Source organism: Cebus imitator, unplaced genomic scaffold, assembly GCF_001604975.1.
Source record: "Cebus imitator isolate Cc_AM_T3 unplaced genomic scaffold, Cebus_imitator-1.0 Scaffold355, whole genome shotgun sequence".
NCBI classification, from domain to species: domain Eukaryota; kingdom Metazoa; phylum Chordata; class Mammalia; order Primates; family Cebidae; genus Cebus; species Cebus imitator.
The window spans coordinates 897,049-921,218 of record NW_016107670.1 but is presented as its reverse complement, the minus strand read 5'-3'; the positions used below and the strand labels follow the sequence as shown (position 1 = coordinate 921,218).

The following is a 24,170-nucleotide window of genomic DNA, read 5'->3' as shown; positions in this document are numbered from 1 at the left end:
AAAAAAAAAAAAGTTTTCTGGATTAAGTTGAAAAATGCATGTAAAATTTTTAAAATAGATACATCTTTATCAGCTGAGTGTGGTGGCTCATGCCTGTAATCCCAGCACTTTGGGGGACTGAGGAGGGTGGATCACTTGAGGCCAGGAGTTCAACAGTAGCTTGGCCAACGTAGTGAAACCTAGTCTCTACTAAAAATACAAAAATTAGCCGAGCATGGTGGTACATGCCTATAATCCCAGCTATTGGGGAGGCTGAGGTATGAGAATCGCTTGAACCCAGGACAAGGAGGTTGGTTGCAGTGAGCTGAGATCATGCCACTGCACTCCAGTCTAGATGACAGAATGAGACTCTGTCACCAAATAAAAAAATAAATAATAGCTACATCTTTGTAAGTGAAAAATTCATTAATAAAACATTTGTAAGCCAAGGAACGAGTACAGATACACATTCCTTTGAGTACTTAATTTGAATCTATGAAGGTGGGTAAAATCGCTCTGAGAGAGTATGAGCAGTGAAAAAACAAGGAGTGCTCAGGACCTAGACCTAAAAAATGTCAACATTTAGGAGACAGATAAGCTGGAGCTAGCAAAAGGGACAGGAGTTGCCTATTACAGAGTGCTGGGAGAAGTGAGCGATACAGATGAGAATAATTAACTTTTTAGGCTGGGGGTAGTGACTTACACCTGTAATCATACCAATCTAGATTGCTTGAGCTCAAGAGTTCAAGACCAGCCTGGGCAACATGGTGAAACCCCATCTCTACCAAAAATACAAATAATTAGCTGGGCATGGTAGCATGTGTCTGTGTGGTCCCAGCTACTCCAGAGGCTAAGGTGGGAGGATTGCTTGAGCCTGGGAGGCAGAGGTTGCAGTGTGTGAGATCACGCCACTGCACGCCAGCTTGGGTGACAAACTGAGATTCCTTCTCAAAAAAAAAAAGGCGAGCATTCTAATGGGAAATATAATTTTGAAATAAATTTAAAGGGGGAAGTGATCCTGAAGAGGCAACAGAACACTGAGCTGAAGAACAGAAGGCTGTACTCTCACTAGATATATGACAATGGACAGGATATATAACTTTGCCCTGAGCCTCAGTCAACTCCTCCAGCAAAAAGAGAGATGAAAAACTTACCTCTATAGGCTGCTATGAGAATTTATCAAATTAAAACATTTGAATATACATTGTAAGTGGAAAAACATTACACAAACTTAAGAAACTTGCCTTGGCTCTCTGCTTAGAACTTACATTGCTCTAGGACAGAGGCCCAACCCTACCTACCTTTCTCATGCTAGTCTGCTGCCTGAATCCTGACCTCCCTAATCGTTTCTACCTTTTTCTCTGCTGACTGATAGGGCCTTAGGGACAATTGCCCACTGCCTAAGATTTATTCCAGCACAGTTGCTGGGCTCTAGCTGAATCACTGACACTATTCCTGTCTTCCTGGCAAGCCCCCCCCCATGAAACCAAGTTATGATATGCTCCAAAGTATTATTTCTCTTTTTCTTTTCTTTTCTTTTAATTTTTTTGAGACGGAGTTTCGCTCTTGTTACCCAGGCTGGAGTGCAATGGCGCGATCTCGGCTCACCGCAACCTCCGTCTCCTGGGTTCAGGCAATTCTCCTGCCTCAGCCTCCTGAGTAGCTGGGATTACAGGCACGCGCCACCATGCCCAGCTAATGTTTTGTAGTTTTAGTAGAGACGGGGTTTCACCATGTTGACCAGGATGGTCTTGATCTCTTGACCTCGTGATCCACCCGCCTCGGCCTCCCAAAGTGCTGGGATTACAGGCTTGAGCCACCGCGCCCGGCCTTCTTTTTCTTTTCTTTATTTTGAGTGAGAGTCTTGCTCTGTCGCCCAGATTGGAGTGCAGTGGCACACTCTCAGCTTATTGCGACCTATGCCTCCTAGGTTCAAGCGATTCTTATGCCTCAGCCTCCAGAGTAGGTGGAATTACAGGCACGCACCACCACACCCAGTTAATTTTATCTGTTTTATTTTGTTTTGAGAGGGAGTCTTCCTCTGTCACCCAGGCTGGAGTGCAGTGGCATGATGTCGGCTCACTACAACCTCTGCCTCTTAGGTTCAAGTGATTCTCCTGCCTCAGTCTCCTAAGTAGCTGGGATTACAGGCAGCCACCACCACACCTGGCTAATTTTTGTTTGTTTGTTTTGAGACTGAGTCTCGCTCTGTTGCCAAGGCAGGAATGCAGTAGCGCAATTTCAGCTCACTGCAACCTCTGCCTCCTGAGTTCAAGTGATTCTTCTGCCTAAGCCTCCTGAGTAACTGGGACTACAGGCACGTGCCCAAACCTGGCTAATTTTTGCATTTTTAGTAGAGACAGGTGTCACCGTATTGGCCTGGTTTCAAACTCCTGACCTCGTGATCCGCCTGCCTCAGCCTCCCAAAGTGCTGGGCTTACACAGGAGTGAGCAACCGCATCCGGCCACACCAAAGTTTTTAAGACCCTAGAAAAGGCTTTGTGCTTCACCAAGTTCTACTCAAGCACATACAGAAAATGAAGAGTTACTCATGACAGAGTATTATAATAATGTCATAGAAGCAATTCTTGTCTCCATAATAGGAAGTTATATGTCAAGATAAAATAACTTCAGGTCTTTTATATTTTACAGTGGACTAATAACTTATATTGCTTTTAAGGGATGTCAGTTTTCACTTTACAAGAAATTTAATTACATTTACTCTTCTCCCATCTTCAATACCCTTTCCAGTCCATCCCTAGATTACAAAGAAAAATGTAAGTGAAACTGCAATGACTTTACCTAAGTTCTTAAGCAGACTACCAGGTTACCTACTTTAAGGAAATAGCCTGGCTCCTTTGGCCATGGGGATGGTTGGAACTCAGACCTGGATGAATTTCTAGGATTCGTTACGATGGGTTATATGCTCCCATAGCATTCTGTACTTTTCTTTCAAAATATTTACCAGTTCATAATTATACATTATATGATAATATATTTCTCCCCACATGACAGCAAGATCCATGAGAACAGGGTAACATCTATTTTTCACACAAATGTATATCCCAGCACCAAGTTCAGTGGGTGCCTGGAAAATAGAAAATATGCAAAACTTTCTTTTCTTTTCTTTTTTTTTTTTTTTTTTGAGACAGAGTCTCTCTCTGTCATCCCAGGCTGGACTGAGTGGCACAATCTCGGCTCACTGCAACCTCTACCTCCCCGGCTCAATAATTTTTCTGCCTCAGCCTCCCGAGTAGCTGGGATTACAGGCACCCGCCACCCACAGACTAATTTTTGTATTTTTAGTAGAGATGGAGTTTCGCCATGTTGGCCAGGCTGGTCTCGAACTCCTGACCTCAGGTGACCCATCTGCCTGGGCCTCCCAAAGTGCTGGGATTACAGGTGTGAGCCACCACCTGTAATACCACATTTTGAGCACAACCAACTTTGCTCATTATCTTTTTTACAGAGGTTGGTTTCAGGTCAAAGTTCACCTTCCCTAATGACTATAGAGTAAAGCCCTTTGGCATGTTATATTAGAAGCATTCTATTATATATTTCGTGTTTAACGATTCAGTTTGTCTTTGGAGTCCAAGTGAAAATGTGAAATATAAGAAAACAAAAATAAAACAAAAACCTTCTTAGAAGTATATCCCTTAATCTGTTACACCAGTAATATGAGACCATTTATTCATTTATTTATTTTTTTCTAAAACTTTCCCCTTCACAAGGTGTGAGCCATCTGAAAAAAAGAGGGGTCACCTGATGCCATAGTAAGGGTAAATCAATGGTTTCAATCTTGTGCATGCATCAGAATCACCTGGAAGATTATTAAACCACAGATGGCTGTGCTAACCCCCAGTTTGTGACTCCACAGGTTTGTTGTTGCAGCCTGAGACTTTGTATTTCTAATAAGTTCCCAGATGGTGCTGCTGCTGCTGCAGGTCTGCAGACCACACTTTGAGAACCACTAGAAAATATCTGCTGAAAGGGAATCTTGCTATTTTTAGGTTCAATACCTGCAACAGCCCTGGTTGAAACAGTCTCAGAGAAAATTATAAAAGGGTGATAGAGAAGATGAATTATCAGAAGGTGACAAATTATGGAATACCCTTCAGTAATGAGCTTGCCTCATTACCTTTAGACTCTTTTTTTGCAAGTATGCTTCTTCAGGAATTATCTTGTTTCATTCATTGTAACTCCAATCCTAGGAGGCAAAAAAAAAAAAAAATTCAAGTTATTTTTGTTCTCAACAATAATCACCTCCATTGCCTCCCTGCCCTTCGGTGCCCTGAGCAAGCTCTTTAGTCATTGTTCCATTATCTGTAGAAAGGGACATGACAACAGTACCTATCTCAGTGAATTGCTGTGAGGATTAAATGAGACTTTAAATGGAAAACAGTTGGCACTGAAAATGGCCTGTAAATGGTAGCTACTATGTTTTTTACTAATTTATCTACTAATTTAAGGAAATAAATTTTAATGATCATGGGACCAAGGACCCAAACTGCTTAAATCTCTAATACATTAATGGATCACAGTAATAAGTCCGAATTTGTTCAAAATAAAAGGTTGTTATGCTCCAGTTACTCTGCTAACTGTGGCGGAGAACTGATTTCGGCAATGTTGGTTCAAGGTATCAGCACAGCCTTCCACCAAATACAGATTATAAATACGGATCACCTGAAGCGCAACACTAGTTTTTTTTTTTGTTTTGTTTTTGTTTTCCCCCATCCCCCACCCCTCGCCTTCCCCACCCCTCGCCTTCCCCCCCCCCGCGACCAACAAAAACCATATCCAGGAGAGAGGCGTAGGAATCTTTAATCACCCAGTGATTTTTTTGATTACGAACTTTAAGAAACACTAAAGAGACCTCTTCTCCATTCTATATGTGGCTAATACAAGCCCTAAACGTCATTTCTATGTATTCGTTAGATCATTGTTTACTAGAAAATTTGAGAAGTTCTTTCGGACTTAGTAATTTCATTATTTTGAGTTGAACTGAAAGTCACTTGGATCAGTCAGTTGTAAATGGTTTGTGCTCTGAAAAGGTTCCCAGTGTTTCGAGGTAAGTCATCCTTTCGCCCAGGGGGCACCTGTTCCTCGTGCCGGAACTGCCCGCCCAGCACCTCCCCCCTTGAACTTCCTCCCGCAAGCCTCCTCCTCCTCCCGCTTCATCTGGGCCTCAGGTCTAGCTTGTTTTGTCCCTTCGCTGCACTTGAGTAGAACATTTGGTGCTTTCCCAGGACACGACGTTTTGCTGGAATGGTCAATTTCCAGGGATTTTACAGACTGGCCAAAACAGTTTGTTCAGAACAGCGCCGCCTGGGCACTGGCAGCCCTGGGCAGCAGCGCGTTTCCTCACGCCGCACAACCACTCGTGACCTTGGGAGAGCGAAGTCGCCCCGCCGGCCGCGTCAGGGCCAAGCTCAGGCTGGACTTCGGAGCTGAAAATGGGGGTGGGGAGTGAGAAGGTTTCACAAACAGAAAAGACTTCGAAGCCATAAGGCGGTTCTCATTCTTTTCTGAGGGTGAATCCTTAAAATTCCTGGGGGAGGGAATGTCTGCCCAGGGTAGGAGACAAAGCGTGAGAACTAGGATGGCGAAAAACGGGCCTGAATAAGAAAATCCGAAGGAGGGAGGCAGAGGGCGGACAATTGGGTTAAAAATAGAAACGCACCCTCCTCAGGACTCGCTCTTTCCAGCTCCACCCAGAGGCCGAACGCCAGGCCAGTGGCTGGCTCCGCCAGAGCGCACAGCGACCCAGCTCAGCCCCGCCTCCCGGACCTACTGACTGAGCGCCGGGGGCGTGGCCTCGGGCCCTCGACGTCACCGCGCTCACCGACACCGCCGCCGCCGCCGTCGGGGTTTTCGCTGACGCACGGGTCCCGCCCCCTCCCCCTCTTTTCCCTCACAGCCCGGTCACCGGGCGGCGAGCGCGTTAGTCGGCCGGGACGCGAAGCTGTGTGCATCTCCTACGCGGGCTTGTTCGCTCCCGGGAGCCGCCGCTTCCTCAGCAGTGGCAGAAGCGGCGTAGAGCGCCATCAGCGGGCCCTTAGGGCCACAGGCCTCGCGGCGAGCTCTCCGCTCCCCCTTGTCCGCCCAACTTGCCGCCTGTGGAGGCGTGAGGCGACGACAAGCGAGCGCCTAGTGAAGCGTTAGCCGCTGCGGCCTCCGGTCCTCCCTCCGCTCCTCCTCGCCCCCCCTCCCCGCTTCCCTCCTCCCACTTACCGAGCTCCGGCGTGTCCCGGCCGCGCTCGTCGCTGCTGCAGGAACAAAGGAAGACCCCGCGGCGGCGGCGGCGCCACCTCCGCCTGCGGCTTTGACCCGCTCCCGGCCCGCGGCGGCGGCACCAGAGCGCCCGGTTCAGCCTTCCCGGAGGCCTCGGCCCGGCCTCACCGTGCCGGCTTCGCGTGCGAGCCCGGCTTTCGCATTTGGGGCCCTGCACGGTGAGTGGTACGGGGTTGGGGGCTGGAACCGGGTTCCTTGAGCCGGGCCGGGGGCGGGAGTGAGGGGACGGGGGGCGCCGCGGGCCAACGGCGAACCCGGAGCAGGCCGCGGATGGCGGCGTCCGGGGGAGGGGAGCCCGCCCGCCAGCTCAGGAAGCACAAAGACGGAGGCGTCATCCTGTCGTCGTGGCCCGAGGCTTGGCTCCCCGCGTCCCTGGCTCGCTCCAGAGCACTGTCGGGAAACAATGCCCGGCGTGCAGCCTCTGCGGGGCTGGCCTCTAGGCCGCTCGCCTCCCGCCCGGCCGCCCTCAGCGCCGGCGGCATCCGGCGTAGGCACCAGGACCCGGAGAAACAAAGAGGCCAAGGCGCGGGCCGCGCCCCCTGCCCGCTGCAACCCCCCCGTCCCTCCCCCACCGCTGTTCTCTCGGAAGAGCCGTTCGGGGTCGGGGATCGGCGTGGGGCCTGCGGAGCTGCTGTTCTGCATGACTCAGTGGTTTTCGGAGAGGGCCTTAGTGGGCTTTCCTGAGTAGGGCCTTTCTTTGGAGGGGAATGGGGGAACAGTGGGACCCGAACTTGTTCCAAAATCCATTGGAACATGGGGCCGGGGGTTCTCCGGCGTCGTGTTTTGGGTTTCTCGACGTTGCTGCACGTCTACCCTGAGATCTGTTTTCATGGAGGAAGTGGAGCACCTTCTTTGTTTGGTGCATTTAGGCTGGTGAACGTAAAAATTTTTTGCTCGCTTTCCACTCACCTCGTGGAGCTGTGTTTTCGGGGAAGGGTCGAAATATCTTTTATTGATTGAATGTCTATTAAGGATATATATCATCCAATCCAAGGAGATACTAAGGTAAAGGAACATGTAGGTCACACGTCCCCGTTCTTAAACCTGGGATTTAGATACAGACTCCTAAAAACATAAACGAATTTAGGATTTTTTTTAAGTAGGATTTCTTAATTGGTAAAAAATTGAAATTTTATATTTAAAGATTTTTCTTAAAATCTAAAAAATTAGGATTCGTTGTAGTTCTCTCCTGTTTTCTATCTCCCAGGCCCTGAAAAGGAGCCTTTAAGAGTCAATCCTCCTCCATTTGGCAAACAGCTGAAATCTGGAAAGTAAGGACTTGCCCAAGGTCACTGGCTTAGTGGCAGACTAGAGACTTGAACTCAGGTCTCAATTCCCAGGTGAGTGGGAATTCATGCCGTCTCATAACATCTTGTGCACTTGGAAGAACTATATTCCATGGGTGTAAAAGCTCTTTGTTCCGAATTGGAATTGGTGAATTTTTCAGTTACACTGAGGTTTTTTTTTTTTTAAGCTGTGAGTTAGAGGAAGCCATAAACTTTATAAAATGTGCGTTTTAGCTATACCTGATAGAGCTGACACGTGCATGCTTAAGTTTCTAATTACTTTAAAGGTGATAAATAGTAATGGTATTTTTTTTCTAAAATACGAGAAGGGGAATGCAATACCTAATGGGAACACGCATCCTCCACTTCATCCTCCAAATAATTGCCACTAAATGAGGATTCTTTCTTATGCTCTCTACTGTGCTTAGTTTTTTATAAACAACCTTGACCATTTTGGCTTTGAGTGGTTTTTATGCCTTCATCTTCTAGATTGAGATTGTTCTGTAGTTTTTTCCTCATTAGGAAAAAAACTAGCAGCCTTTTTTGTTTTCTTATGTTAGATACATGAACGCTGCATCCTTAGTTCTTGGGGTTGTGTAGGAGTTGGCAGGCTTTGAGATATAAATAGAAGCTGATTTCAGAGGCCCCTGTTGACTAGGCTTTATGTGAGAGCCTCCATCCAGCTCGGCTTGTCACATTGCAGCCTTGTGACAGGCTGAAGCTCCCTCCCATGTGATCTAAGCTTCTGAGAAATATTAAAGCAAGCTGTGCACATGTGATGGCATTTAAAAGCTGGCTTTCTAGGGGGAAAAAAACCTAAAAGATGGGAACCCATGTAGAAGACTCATGTCATGGTGCCCCTTGTGCATCTCGCAGTCGAAGGTTATTTATAATGAAATGAAGGTAGACATGTTCTGAAGGGAAGGTGGAATACTTTGTCAAAGTGTGTGAAATCTTTAAATGGAGTATCCTCCGTTTTATTTATTTAAAAGATTTTAACAGATTAAAATTATATATGTAGGTTGATTGCTTAGCCTTAAACTTAAGCCAGTTTTGTTTTTAAAGCCAATGTCAGATGACAGTGGACATTAGTGTAGAAAATTTGAGCTAGCATACTTAAACTGGTTTTAAGGAATGACCCAACTTTTATGCATAGGTAAAGATTCACACATTTTGTGCATGGTGGGCATGTAAATATGTACATATTTATCTTTTGAAAGCATTTTTGCTCCCGTCATACTCAACATTTAAAAACCCAGCTGAAAGTGTTTATTAATAAACTTCCTAAGTGATGTTGAAATGTTTACACTACCCTGCTCCAAAATGAGTCAGCTAAATTCCACTTACTATTTAAAGAGACAGGGTCAAGTAAATTAATACTATTGTTCAAAGTAAGTAATAACTCACTGAAAAGTGTATTCTAGTATGTAGTAGTTGGAAAAAATGACTGTGACCACAAGTCACGGCACACAAATTTCCCTTTAATCACATGCTATCAAATATGCTTTTTGTACCCTTATACATATTTAAGATGATATGAAAACCCTCCACAACTTTATTGTAAAATAAATTTTCTTGAATAATTAATTTCTCTCATCCAGAGGAAAACTTAATAATTTAACGCAGCATTTTAACAAGACTTTTAGGAAAGCAAACCCTTGCTTGCTTTCAAACAAATGCTTGCTATGTAAAGCTTTTTCTGGTAACCTAGCACTGAATATTAACCTAGCAATACTAAAGAGTTGTATATTTATATTGCCTTACTTTACTATATTGAATTTGAGCTTCGAACAGTTTATTATTTTCTGGTATGAGGAAGACAAGCACTTGTTAAAAATTAATAGTGCCTTTGGCTGAGAAATTTGGTTCATAATTTATACATAGCAGGTTCCTAGGCGCACTGGCTGTAAAGTACTCTGAAATAGATTTTCACATCTCAAATGGAGAACATAAAAGGAGTTTCATAAACCAGCTGACCCTAAATTCTTAAACTTTACTTGTTGGTGCCAAGGTAGCAGGAAGGGCTACCAGCTTTCTTTTCAGCCTTATATAAAGATGTTTCCACATTTAAAAAGTACAGATGCCCTGCCTCAGCAGAAATGTCAAATTACTGATGAAGCCCAGATATGTATAGGTGTTAGTTTTAAGAAAGCTTTACTCATCCAGTTTACAGAACTACCTATAAATATCAAGAGTCAGTGATGAATTGTGATTAGCCAACTAAGTAAAAACATCATTTGAAATGGTCTACCTGTACTGCAGGAGAGTCAAAAGTAACCAAAGAATAAAAGATACCAATTTCCTGAATTGATTAAAACATAACCCTGAGAGCTAGCAGACCGTTCCATAAATTGAAACCAAGAATAGTGACAGGTAAAAATATCTTAATAATGTTAGAATTTCTTTTTAGGTTTTTTGGTTTGGTTTGGTTTTGTGTGTGTGTGTGTGTTTTTTTTTCTTTTTTTTTGGGGGGGGGGCCCTATAACAGTTTGCTTTTATAAAGGCAACAAAATATTGATAATTATCTCTGCCTACTCTTTAATGATTAACAGAATTTAGGCTTTTGTAAAACTTGTGTAGAAATAACAATGGTATACTGATGATTATATCAGACTATATTTTAGTGATATGCTAATTTCTGAAATTTTGTTTCATCTATAGCAGGAAAATATGGCTCAGGAGACTAACCAGACCCCGGGGCCCATGCTGTGTAGCACAGGATGTGGCTTTTATGGAAATCCTAGGACAAATGGAATGTGTTCAGTTTGCTACAAAGAACATCTTCAGAGACAGCAGAATAGTGGCAGAATGAGCCCAATGGGTAAGTTGTTTTCAAGGAAAAACACATTTGAAGAACTGGTGGACAGAAAATATAGAACCAAAAATTGGGGCTGAGAATGCTGAAAGCCCATGGAGAGAACACTTAACAAGAGCTTGAAATTAAAGCAACAGCCCAAGTACTTGACCTGACTAATCAGGAATGCATTGGCTATCTACAAGCATCTTCTAGCTTTTTAGTTTTCTTTTTTTGACATTTTTCTGTTTCACACTTGTGTTCATTGGATATGACTTTTTAATATTTTGTGTTTGGATACTCAAGCGTAGGATTACAGCACAGTGAATGCTTATATCACTAACCTAATTAAATGCAAGTATTCATTACTAAGTCTTGATACTAAATGAGTTTTTGTAGTGTTCATTGGTTCCTTACAAGTCCTTTTTTTAAATAGGGACAGCTAGTGGTTCCAACAGTCCTACCTCAGATTCTGCATCTGTACAAAGAGCAGACACTAGCTTAAACAACTGTGAAGGTGCTGCTGGCAGCACATCTGAAAAATCAAGGTAAGACTGAACATTTCAGAGTTTTTATAATGTTACAAAGAGGAAACCAAGATGTCTGTACTAGTCCAATAATAAAAATGTGAATATGTCAGATGTCCTTGGTTTTGCATTGTTGCATAATCGAGAATTTCAGTGTCTGACTTAAGTCATTGAGTAAAAATGTATATAAGAACGGACTCCCTAACTCCCTCAAGGATTCTGTGTTGGAAATGCTGTGCTTTTTTATTTCTTTGTCATTGAGGTTTAGGGGTTGTCGAGTTAGACTATGGACTATATTACTGGACCAAATAAGGTATTTTGGCAGAGCTGCCCTTTCTGCCCTTAAACAAGTTACAGGCACAGCTAAAAATTCCTAGTTAGTTTTAGAATATGCCAACTTATACAAAATGCAGCCCTGAGTTGATGAGCCATTTGTCAAACTTTTTTCTCAACCATTTATGCTGGGCATCCAATATTTTTTTAAATTTTAGGTTTTCTAGCTCCATTTGCTCATGTTGGAAATATTATGTAATTTAAAGTTGAACTGACAACTATTCATTGTCTCAAGAAGTACCCTTAACACCTTTAAAAATTGTTTGCTTGAACTCAAATAGAAATGTGCCTGTGGCTGCCTTGCCTGTAACTCAGCAAATGACAGAAATGAGCATTTCAAGAGAGGACAAAATAACTACCCCGAAAACAGAGGTGTCAGAGCCAGGTATGCTTTTCATTTAATACTTGTTCAGTTCTGAATTTGATAGTGCAAGTAATGGTTGGTGGGGAGATTCTTTCCTTCCCATTGAAGGACCAAAGAGGAAGGAGAGCTATAAAATACAGGCCAAACAAAGAATTGCTATCTTTAAAAGTTTCTTGACGTGTAAAATAGTCATTCTGTTGATTCTCAGTTTCTTCTCTGCTCATCCCCTGCATTACCCTCATGTGCATAAATGGGCGAAGTCTGTAATGTGGAGATGGGATGTGTTAAGAACTTGATGAAGTGAAATTTCAAGGTCATAAAGGATAATTTTATGATCAAAAGCAGTAATACTCAGTTTTGATATTGTCAGTGTTGTAGAAAACTTTAAAGTAAAACATATTGAACACTAAAACTTATTTGAAGAAGTGCAGTATTCCTACCGTATATTGTGTGGGAGTTTAAAACTCAGTGTGAAAAGACATTTTGTTTTTCAGGACATTTGGTGAGTTTGGAGACTTTGCTTACATAGCACAACCAGAAGCACCCTAATGGTGCAAGAAGACTGACTTGAATTACCTGTACTAGGCCCTAGAACAAAGATTTATGTACTTTATGTAGTGCACATATTTGATCAATTCTTTTTTGGCAGAGTGCTAATTAAATGCAATATAAAACTTGTGAAAAAATAGTGTCAGTGGTTATACAATCTGCTTTGGAGGCTTGCTTTTGCTAACAGCAGTCAAGTTTGTTTATTGTATTAATCTTACGTTAAGGTGAAATTCTTAAGTTTGGCAGGTAAATCTATATTTGGTATTTTGAAATGAGCTCCATCCTTAAAACTGACCACGTTAGTGTTCCTATGATGCCTTTTTTTTATTTTTTTTATTTTTAAATACTCTGACCTTGGAAGAATAGTCTTGGGTTAGAGCTGTAGCTAGTATGTATTTATTAGTAGGCATTTTGTGGTTCACTGCTATTTGCCTTTTCTGTATAATTTTTTTCTTATTCCCCATTCTTCCCTTGTCTCAGGAGCCACAGTTCATTTTCAGGTGTGGCCAAAGAAATGACTGACACACTCTCTCTACTCCATACAACTATTCCCATAGATTATTCTTTATCCTCATGACATCTGGAAAAACATTAGTGTTGTCACAGTAGCAGTAGGTAGAACTTTGTTCTTTTAGTCTAATATTAGGTTATTCGTCCCAGTAGATACATTGCTAATGCAATTGAATTATAAATTTGGGCAGAGTTTTAGAGTAAATACCCATTAAACCAATCAGCTTGCTGTAGGAGCCAATAGCATTGGTGCTGGCATAGTTGGGCAGTGATTTCAGCATTGGCATACATAAATTTGCTATTTTTATGGTTTGGATTAATATTAAAACCCGAGTTTATAGTGTTTCAGGTATAGTTACATTAAGTATATGTAAATTTTGATGTTTTAAATAACTAGTGGCAACGTGGGCTTCAGTACAATAATCTATTTTTTGTTCATTGTGAGAAATTTTATTGATGTCATGTACACTGAAACTTAAAGCCTTTTTAGGTGGAGAAATGGTGGTGGGACTGTTTGTAGATGCTAACTCTAACTGTCCAATAAGATTCTTTTTCTGCCTGTGGAATCCTTGATAGTTTAAAATCAGAACTTCTCAAGTAGTTTCTAAAGACTGTGCTGATCTTTTTTTAAAAAAACAAGCTTTAAAAAAACTTTCAAGTCTTCCTATAATGTTTAGTATACCTTTGAAAATGGCAAAATGATTGTTTTGGAATTTTTGGATCTAACATTGATTTTTAGGGATTAATGGTTTGGGTTTTGTCAAAATTTGCTGTTTATATCTACAGATTTTTTTTCTATAAGCAAAAAACTCAAAATGATTTATAGCCAACTGCTTCAAAGTTGGCTACTCTTATTTACTGAGATGTAATGAATTTGAACTGCCCTGATTGAGAAGTTTGCATTTAGGAAGTTAATGTGGAAAAACTGAGCATATGATTAACATCTCCCAGCTCTTTAAAACAGAATTAGGATTTTGTTTTTAGTACTGGCTGTTAAGAGTGAGTGATCATTTTACAAAATTAGAGAAGCAAAGTATGGTGATTGGCAGGAATTTCTCGATTTGAAAGGTTCTCATGTTAAAGTATTTTCAAGGAATGCTTCTTAAATACTTCTTTTGACTTAAATGTTAGCCAATGAATGCTTAACAAATTTTGTTTTTGTCCTTTTCAGTTGTCACTCAGCCCAGTCCATCAGTTTCTCAGCCCAGTACTTCTCAGAGTGAAGAAAAAGCTCCTGAATTGCCCAAACCAAAGAAAAACAGATGTTTCATGTGCAGAAAGAAAGTTGGTCTTACAGGTATTACAAAATAAGACAATGTGTATTTTACTTCCTGTAGTTAAGGAGGAGCTCTTGGTCACTCCCTAAGAGACTGATTCATCTTACACATTAAAAAAAATGCCTGGCTAGCTGTAGTCTAGGAAAGGTGGGGAAGGTGGTATTGGAGTGGAAAGAAGTTGAATTTAATTTCCATCTGTCTCCTAATCATATGAAATGTTTTAACTCACACCCTTCTATTTTCTTTTTATTAGTTTGATAAAAGTTTTGTATACCTAGGGAAAATGTTGCTGACATTGCCACTGGCTTTGAGCTATGCACAGAATGTTCTGAGTGCTTTTTTTTCTTGTCCCCTTTAAATCTCAGACCTTGATGGTTGTTTTCACTTGAGGAAACATTACCCACTTAACATAAGGTGTTTTGAATCCAGGTCAGCCTAACTCCAGAGCCTGTGTAAATTTTATCCTACTTTGCATCTACAGGAGTTGATAGAGGGAGAGCACCTGGTAGAAATTAGCTGGCAGATAGCCCATTTTGTTTTCTCCCCATGGTTTGGCTTACCAGACACTTCCCTGTTGCCCTTGCAAGAGAAGACTGAACATAGTTATTTGAATTTCTCACCATCTCAAAGGAAGTTAAAAGTTCCTTTTCCAGTGTAAAGTGATAGACTTTTTTCAAGAGTTGACTGTGTCTTATCACCAGAAAGTAGAAGAAAAGAGTTCACTGTCTTTTATGTTGCAAAGCAGTGAAAACCTGGTTCCCTTTCTATAGTGACTAAGCTTTTTTTTTTTCTTTCTTTGTTTTAATTGCCTCAAGTTCTCAAGTGACTGCTTCTTTGTTTGTTCAGGGTTTGACTGCCGATGTGGAAATTTGTTTTGTGGACTTCACCGTTACTCTGACAAGCACAACTGTCCATATGATTACAAAGCAGAAGCTGCAGCAAAAATCAGAAAAGAGAATCCAGTTGTTGTGGCTGAAAAAATTCAGAGAATATAAATTACTACTTGTGAAGAGACTGAAACTTTGTTTTTATTTTAATATATCGTAGGAAAACATTAAAGAGCAGATGCATGGCCATTTTTCTTTGATGTTCTCCAGAGTTTTACTTTATACTTGTCTGTCTTATAATTGATATTTTAGGATGTTTGGGTGTTTGTTACAGGCAGAATTGGATAGATACAGCCCTACAAAATGTATATGCCCTCCCCTGAATAAAATTGGATGAAAATCTGCACAGCAAAGTGAAATACACAGATAATAGGAACAAAATATAGTTCCCATGTGCCAAACAAAATAAATGAAATCTCTGCATGTTTGCAGCATATCTGCCTTTTGGGAATGTAATCAAGGTATAATCTTTGGCTAGTGTTATGTGCCTGTATTTTTTTAAAATGGTACACCAGAAAAGGACTGGCAGTCTACTTCTACCATAGTTAAACTTCACCCTCTTAATTTCACAACATGTTCTTTGGAAGCAGGAAGAAATGCTTATAAAGAGGATCCGACCTTCCCGTGAAACCAGTATTTGGCGCCATATATAAGCCCAGTTAAATTGGTCATCTAAAGCTGTCAAATAAGACATTCTGTGAAAGGTAAACATCGAAACTGCTTATAAGTAAAACCATCAAACCAACAACAAACAGGGTCTTGAGATAATCTTTGAAGCTTATTGTGCTGGCCTGCACCAGAAGATGTCTGCATTACTCATTGCTAAAAATGTGTAGCACAGAACTGCACTAGGATTAATTTGTTTACAAGAAGAAATTTAAACTCTGCGTTTGGTTTTTCACATACAGCAGCTCTATTGAATAACATGCATCTGAATTTTAAGTTGCAAAGGTATCTGAGTAGTTAATTTTTCATGTGCATCTTTTGTCGAATGTTTTGGTTCAAGAAAGAATGTTTAAAGCCTTTTAAAAGACTTCAGTTCTTAATGTAACTGTACCCTTCTGCATGGAAAATCATAACCAACATGGCTGCAGTAGACTTCTTAGTGGTATCCAGCACCACTTGCAGAGGGCTGCTTTATCATATTGTACTTGGGTGTAGGACTCTAGTGTTCTTGGGTGTATTGCATGGGCTGCATTATCTACAGCATTGTACAATAACAACTAGAAAAGGCAGTATACTTCACTGATGCTTGTCTGGTAATACCACTTCTGTGTTATAATGGAAGGTTTTTTGTGATGTATGAAACTTGTGTTTTTTATATATAAATGAGTATAGTTAGTGTTGTGGTAATGCCTGTTTTCATCTGTAAATAGTTAAGTATGTACACGAGGCACTACTTCTGATTTATTGCAGTGTTCAGTCCTAGTTTTTACTTTTATTCTTAAAGCATTCAGTTTTGCTTTCAATTTTATGTACCTTAGTTCTGAGTTAGACCTGCAGATGTGTACAGATAGTTCATATTTATGTATTGCACATAATCATGCTATTCAGCATTGATGCTATATTGTATTATGTAAATAATAAAAGCCATGTACAGAGGGAATCTTCACTTGTTCATTGGGTTTTTAAGCCCCAGTTAGAATCCTAAAGGGGGGAAATTAGAAAATGTTATTTTGCATGGCTATACTGTAATTTTTTCCTTTGCCATCCCTGAACTTATTCAAGTGATAACCAAGAGATAGTTGAAGCATTTTCAGGTATGATAGCTGATAAGGCAGTTTATTTTTTAAGAATTCAGTAGGCACCTTTGGGATCAAAACAATTTTAAAATCTGAGGAGAAAGAAATGAAATTGGAACAAGTATGGACTGTCCCCTTTCCCCATGTTGTAAACGATGACTTTTTATAATTCTGAAGAAAGTATGTATGACTTAGTTTACAAAAACACTTGTTTCATTTCTGTTTTGGGTTTGGTTCTAATACAGAGATGCACCTGTGGACTTGGTCTTTGCAAAGTTTATGCCAGATCCTGAAGAACAAGGGTGACATGTACATGCTAACTTTGCCCGGGGTAAATAAATGCCAGAGTGCAACCATTGCTTCTCTGTGATGCAGTTTGGGATGGAAATACCCTAGTTTTTATCTGTCAGTTCTTTGCATGCTGCTACTTTCACTTCGAGTTGGGGGGGGGGGTACATGTATATGTCAATGTTTTTATATTGACAGGGTAGTATTTCCCTGAACATTAAAAATCACAATTGAGTTGGAAATTACAAGATTTAGAAGGGGAACTTAATTTTTTAAGTTAAAAATGAAATCAGTGGTATATAGGAGTTAAGATGAGCCCTCAGACTCCATCACTCTGAAGGTCTGAGTAGTAGCAAGAGATTGGTAGGGTTTTTTTGTTTTTTGAGATAGTTTCACTCTTGTTGCCCAGGCTGGAGTGCAATGGCATGATCTCAGCACACCCAGATTCAAGCGATTCTCTTCCCTCCGCCTCCTAAGTAGCTGGGATTATAGGCATGTGTCTCCATGCCTGGCTAATTTTGTATTTTTAGTGGAGATGGGTTTCTCCATGTTAGCGTGGTCTGGAACTCCAGACCTGCTTCGACCTCCCAAAGTGCTGGGATTTAGGGGCGTGAGCCATGTTTCCTGGCCAATTGGTAGTTTTACAAGAAACATTAATTTAGACCAGAACAAAGATTTGTCAGGGATGTCCATTGATTGGGGAGAAAGGGATCTGTAAGGCACCTGAGGGTTCAATTCTAGATTCTTGCAGTGAACCCTGAATGCAAGACCATGTAGTCCTTTAACTTGGAAATGCACGGACATAAGCACTTTAGTAATATAACAGCTGGGTGTGGCGGCTCATGCTTACAATCTCAGCACTTTGGGAGGTCGAGGGGGCAGATAACCAGAGATCAGGAGTTTTGAGACCAGCCTGGCTGATGTGGTGAGAACCCGTATCTACTAAAAATAAAAAGCCAGGCATGGTGTCAGGTGCCTGTAGTCCCATCTACTTGGAAGGCTGAGGCAGAATAATCACTTGAACCTGGGGAGGCAGAGATTGCAGTGAGCCGAGATTGCACCACTGCACTCCAGCCTGGGCGACAGAGTGAGAGACTGTCTCAAAAAAAAAAGTTTCCCTTACATAAGCAGACAAATCTTTACACCCCCACACCCTAAAATTTTGTTAGGCTATGACCACATAAATTTGCGGAATAAATGGGTGAGTCCTTTTTAAAAACCTCATCTTCAGTGTGACTGATCTGTAAAACTAGAGCCTCAGGTTTGATCCTAGGTAGGCTTTCCACAACGTGGATTAGTTTACAAGGGAAAGCTGTTTTTGAGCAGTATGGCATAGTGATTAAGATCAGGGACCCTGGAACCAGCCCGTGATTTGGGATCCACTTTGGGCTGCTTCGTCTATTCAATGAGGACAGCAACCACCTACGTCAGGAGTGTGAAGCTGACAGCACTTAAAACTGTACCTGCCACATGATTTTTGCTATTAATGTCCTGGAGTAATGGTTTCCAGAACTTGGAAGGAAAACTCTTCGAGAACAAGATTGGTTACATCAAGTTGTATGGTGAAAAGATAAAGATCTGTTATTTAAACTTGCAGTTTAGAATGATTAGAATGATTCTTTTCAGTAAGGCTTTCTTTGCAAGAGATCTGCATTAAATAAAGTTGCTAGGAAATAAAGTGAGCAAATAATCTACCAAGTAATGATAGCAAGATGTTAAGTATACTATTGTTATAATTGTATTTTGGAAGTTGGTAATACCGTCACATGGTTCACAAATAGATCTATCAATACACACTGAGAAGCAAAGCCTCTCAACCTGTTCCATATCCTCCATTCCAAAGGCACACATACATTTTAGGTAACTCATAGGTTAGAAAGTTATTTAATCTCTTCCACATCATGTAAATATTTGAATATGTAACAAAGAATTTGACTCTTGTCTGTTTAAATGCAAAGTTCTCAATAGTGGTTTTTGTTCATAAGTATTAACTTGTAATTTGGGAAAGTAATGGGCATGGTTGCTGGTTGATTAGCAATAAGATTATGTCACCGTCAACTACCTAGAAGAGTTTCCATGGGTGAGGCAACAGGTTGTTAACAACAACAACAAAAAACTGGAAATATAGTTTCTTCTGTTTGTACAACCTGCTTTAAAAACAAGTGTACGTATACAACAGAATACAAAAGTTCCTTTTAACACTTGAAAGGCTAGCTATTTCCACGCACAACTGCTGGTTTTAAATTTACATAAAAGCAGACTGTTTTTGTTTTCTTCCAGATTACTTCTATTACAGCTGTAGACGTAAATTCCATTTTGTGCCATAAATGTAAGACTCCATTTTGTCTGCAACTGCTAAGTGCCACTTTCCTTTTATTATGGGTAGGAATGTTGCAAGGATTCTTAAGCAGTTAACAGCAAGAAGAAGTTAGATTGTTTTCTAGTTGGCTAATCTGTGTTGAATATATTTTTTATGATGATTTTTATTGACACAACAGAATCTCAGACTGTATATATCAAATGATTGATAATGTAAACAAAGCTACTCAGGAATTGGGGCAATTTTTCAGTCAACTCAGAAGTTAATAGGAAATCCTTATTACACATTCTTAAATTTTAGATAAATGCAAGAACTATTCACAAAATAACATTTATTAAGCACCTACCTTGTAGAACTCAGGCCTTAGCCAGGAAAAAAAAATACAAATAAATTAGCCTCATGACCTCAAATACTTGGGTCTGGGTAAATTGTTCAGCCTGCGCTTGTTAATATAATCCAGGATAAATTAAAAATGTTGGCTGCTCCTTGCTATGTAATATGTTTCTGCCCTTTTGTCCCCTCCCATCACTAAAAATGTATTCAAACACACAACCTACAATACCAGTTGACAAATATAATTTAGATTTTCTGTTGTGTGGTACTCATCTACTATTATAGAACCTCGGGCATGTCTTACACATCTTGGTGTTGTGGTTTTATGTCCACCCCAATGAGAAAAGTACTTACTTCCTAGGGTCATGTTTCCTGAGGAACCCCTCCCCTAGATTTATCCCATAGGAGGTCTTATAAATAATATCCACCTACTAAAATTATTTGGCTTCTAATGTTAAGTTTTGCACTAATTGCTATTGTAACAGTAACTCTACCGTTAAAAGTTGTAATATTTAAATAAGAATAATCTGCCATCTGAGCCTCTAGCCTTTAGCATCTGTGTTATATTTTAAAATGCCTGCTAAAATTGCCTATGCACAAACAAGTTTTGTTTTTCGCTACACTGTGGCTTATTTGGTTGGCATGAAAATTAGATTGCTTTGCATATCTGGGGTAGCATAACCAATTTTATCAGTGGCTAGATTATTTCAGATGACAAAAATAACGTGACTTCAGAGGTTCAATAAATAAAGTGATGATACCTATTAGAAGTGGGTATAATCTCAAAATATGATTTATATTCAGTCACGGTCCTTTAGCATATGAGTGACAGGTATATTTGAGTGTTTGAATTAAAGACTTTTAAAGTGGATTAAATGATAGCAGTTTTTACTTGATAAGTTGGGGCCCATGGTAACAGCAAGGATTCCACTTATAACTGGTGTCCATTCAGGAAAAAACAGACGTAACCATTATGTGACTCAATACAAAGAAGAAAATTACACTGGTAAAAAAATACTAAGTTTAAAAAGAAAAATACCTAGTAAAAACTACTAAGAGGATTACATTAGTGAAGATTCAGGGTGTGAAGTAAAAGGAGAGATTAACAGAATAGGTTTACATTTATTTGATCTCCTTACAGGAATCTATCTTTCATAGCAACTAATTCTCCTATTTTGATGAAACTTTTCAGGTTGATGGATTTAACAAGAATAATATAAATCCAAAATTTTCTATTTTAAGGTCATGATTTTATTTTTTACTCTGTGGTTCTTAAACACAGTTTACTTCATTTCATGTAACACCTGCCAATGATAACCTAATAAAATTAAACAAGATCTGGTTTAGGTTTAACAAAATTAAAATGTGTTTAACAGAGCCTAGACATGTTATGAATTTGCTCCTAGGAAACACTGAAAGTATGTGAAAGGAATAGCACTCTAATCCAGCAGTTTATTTTATTTGTGCTTTTTAATAATTGCTGTTTTAGATTATCTAAGGAGTTGATAATACATGGTTGTTTCTATTTGGCTTTGAAGTGATCCAAGTATGTATATGCGGTTTTATAAAACAACCACAAAATACAGTCTCCCTATGAACATATGCAGAGTGATTAGAAAGTATTCCCACTCTCTAGGCCAGAAACATCATTAATGCTCTAATATCTGACTAAATGCTGATTAAGACATCTCAAGCTCTACCTTTTGTCCAAGCTGGAGAAGTTTTTGACAATTTTTCTGGACTGTGGAGGGTGTTTTTCAAAGATCCCTATTAAACTTTAGGAATCAGAAGGGAATCTAAGAAAATTGCTTATTTAATCTACAAACTGATAAACTGAGAACCTAAAGTATTGACAATGATTAAATATTCTATAAAATCAATAATTTACCAAAAATAGAAAACTTTTAATTACCTATTTATTTTATTTATTATTTATTTATTTGAGACGGAGTTTTTGCTGTAAAAACAGGCTGGAGTGCAGTGGCACAATCCCGGCTCACTGCAACCTCCACCTCCCATGTTCAAGCAGTTCTCCAGCCTCAGCCTCCTGAGTAGCTGGGATTACAGGTGTGCACCACCACGCCCAGCTAATTTTTGTATTTTTAGTAGAGACGGAGTTTCACCAAGTTTGTCAGGTTGGTTTTGAATTCCTGACCTCAAGTGATCTGCCCATGTCAGCCTCCCAAAGTGTTAAGATTACAGGCGTGAGCCACTGCGCCCGGCTACTTATTTATTTTTATTTATTTATTTCTTATTTTTTGAGATGGAGTCTCGCTCTGTTGCCCAGGCTGGAGTGCAATGGTGCAATATCAGCACACTGCAACCTCCACCTCCCAGGTTCAAGCAATTCTTCTGCCTCAGCCTCCCAAGAGCTGGGATTATAGGCGCAGGCCACCACACCTGTCTAATTTTTGTATATTTTGGCAGAATCAAGTTTTCACCATGTTGGCCAAGCAAGTCTTGAACTCCTGACCTCAGGGGATCCACCTGCCTCAGCCTTCCAAAGTGCTGGGATTACAGGTGTGAGCCACTGCACCTGCCTACCTGTTTTGATGGAGTCTCACTCTATCACCCAGGCTAGAGTGCAGAGGCGTGATCTCGGGTCACTGCAATCTCCACCTCCTGGGTTCAAGTGATTCTCCTGCCTCAGCCTCCCGAGTAGCTGAGATTACAGGCATAGACCACCATGCCCAGCTAATTTTTGTATTTTCAATAGAGACAGGGTTTCGCTATGTTTGCCAGGCTGGTCTCAAAGTTCTGACCTCAGGGGATCTGCCCACCGTGCTCCCAAAGTGCTGGAATTCCAGGTGTAAGCCATCACACCCAGCCTTAATTACTTCTTTAAATGCTGTCTACCAATGGTTCTTGGGCCAACAGCTGTGCCTTAAATTCCCTACCAATGTTTTCCAATAGAATTTAATGTAGTCCTATATGTAATTTTAAAGTTTCTAATAGCCACATTTTAAAATGTGCTGTATGTACTATCTTCAATTTCTTAGAGCACATCTCAATTAAGACTAGCCACATTTCAAGTGCTCACTACTCATATGTGGCTATTATTATGTAGTATATTATGCCGTTCTTGTGTTCCTATAAAGAAATACCTGAGACTGAGTAATTTATAAAGAAAAGAGGTTTAGTTGGCTCACAGTTCCGCAGCTGTACAGGAAGCATCACAACATCTGCTTCTGGGGAGGCCTCAGGGAGTGTCATTCACGGTAGAAGGCAAAGTGAGTGTTACAGTAGAAGGAGCAGGAGGAAGAGAGAGAAGGGGGAGGTGCCACACACTTTTAAACGACCAGATCTCACGAGAACTTAATCGCAATGACAGCAGCAAGGGGATATGGTGTTAAATCATAAGAAACCGCCCCCATGAGCCACTCACCTCCCACCAGTCCCCACCTCTAGCATTGGAGATTATAATTCAACATGAGATTTGGGTGGGGATGAATATCCAAACTGTATCATATGGTACAGTCCTAGACTGTGCTTAAAGGCATCTTTAAGGACTCTAAACAAGTGTTACAGCAAATCAAATCTGCCCAGTGATGTGCAGGCCTTCATACAGAAGCCACTCTCCCACCTCAGCCTCCTGAGCAGCTGGGACTACGGGAGCACACTATCATACCCAGTTAAATTTTAATTTTTTGTGCATGGAGATGTGGTTCTTACTGTGTGGCCCAGGTTGGTCTCAAACTCCTGACCTCAAATGATACTCCCACCTCAGCCTTCCAAAGCGCTAGGATTACAGATGTTAGCCACTGCACTCAGCCCTGTTTTTCTTTACATCAGAAAGTGATGACTTATTCTTCAAAAATAAGTAATTTTTTTGGCCCATTATACTACTTGTAATAAAAACTCATTATTTGACATCTTATTTTCTTCTTTTTTCTTTTTTGAAATGGAGTCCCGCTCTGTCTCCCAGGCTGTAGTACAGTGAGACGATCTAGGCTCACTACAACCTCTGCCTCCTGGGTTCCAGTGATTCTCCTCCCTCAGCCACCAGAGTAGTTGGGATTACAGGTGTGCTCACCCACACCCGGCTAATTTTTTGTATTTTTAGTAGAGATGCAGTTTCCCCATGTTGGCCAGGCTGGTCTCAAACTCCTGACCTCAAGTGATCCACCCACCTTGGCCTCCCAAAGTGCTAGGATTACAGGCATGAGTAACCGTGCCCGGCCCAGCATCTTATTTTCTTAAATACTTAAAAGAAAGAGAAAAATCAGTACAAAAAAAAAGCAGTGAGTGACTGCCATGTGCCAAAGCCTCTGGTGTTAAACAGGCAGAACATATTTACTTTATATTTATTTGTTTGTTTGTGTATTTATTTATTTTTGAGACAGAGTTTCACTATTGTTGCCCAGGCTGGAGCGCCGTGGCACAATCTTGGCTCAATGCAACCTCCACCTCCCAGGTTCAAGTGATTCTCCTGTTTCACCCTCCTGAGTAGCTGGGATTACAGGCTTGTGACACCACGCCTGGCTAATTTTTGTATTTTTAGTAGAGACGGGTTTCCCCATGTTGGCCAGGCTGGTCTCAAACTCCTGACCTCAGGTGATCTGCTTGCCTCGGCCTCCCCAAATGCGGGATTATAGGCGTGAACCACTGCACCGAGCCTACTTTAGAGGCAAAAATCGTAACTACATACTCCAAATTTGGGAAACTAGCTAATAAAGTTATAAAAACATCC

At 40.7% G+C, this 24,170-nt stretch overlaps 1 protein-coding gene across 2 annotated transcripts; it reads left to right on the top strand.

Annotated features, from left to right (window-relative positions):
* The first annotated feature begins 5,930 nt into the window (after positions 1-5,930).
* On the top strand, positions 5,931-16,403 carry ZFAND5 (zinc finger AN1-type containing 5). Of its 2 annotated transcripts, XM_017506392.1 has the most exons (7): positions 5,931-6,428; positions 7,478-7,610; positions 10,218-10,377; positions 10,787-10,898; positions 11,492-11,595; positions 13,805-13,930; positions 14,757-16,403. In XM_017506392.1, the coding sequence occupies exons 3-7, from the start codon at positions 10,227-10,229 to the stop codon at positions 14,903-14,905; spliced, it is 642 nt and encodes a 213-aa protein (XP_017361881.1). In that variant the 5' UTR covers positions 5,931-6,428; positions 7,478-7,610; positions 10,218-10,226; the 3' UTR covers positions 14,906-16,403. The 2 variants fall into 2 exon arrangements, with proteins under 2 accessions (XP_017361881.1, XP_017361882.1); XM_017506393.1 differs by lacking the exon at positions 7,478-7,610 and having other exon boundaries at positions 6,044-6,428.
* The last annotated feature ends 7,767 nt before the right edge of the window (positions 16,404-24,170 follow it).

Bases quoted from the DNA above. Each gene is read 5' to 3' on its own strand.
- ZFAND5 (XM_017506392.1), top strand. From the start codon at position 10,227: ATGGCTCAGGAGACTAACCAGACCCCGGGGCCCATGCTGTGTAGCACA. The intron at 10,378-10,786 runs GTAAGTTGTTTT...TTTTTTAAATAG, and splicing joins TGGCAGAATGAGCCCAATGG to GGACAGCTAGTGGTTCCAAC. The intron at 13,931-14,756 runs GTATTACAAAAT...TTGTTTGTTCAG, and splicing joins AAAGAAAGTTGGTCTTACAG to GGTTTGACTGCCGATGTGGA.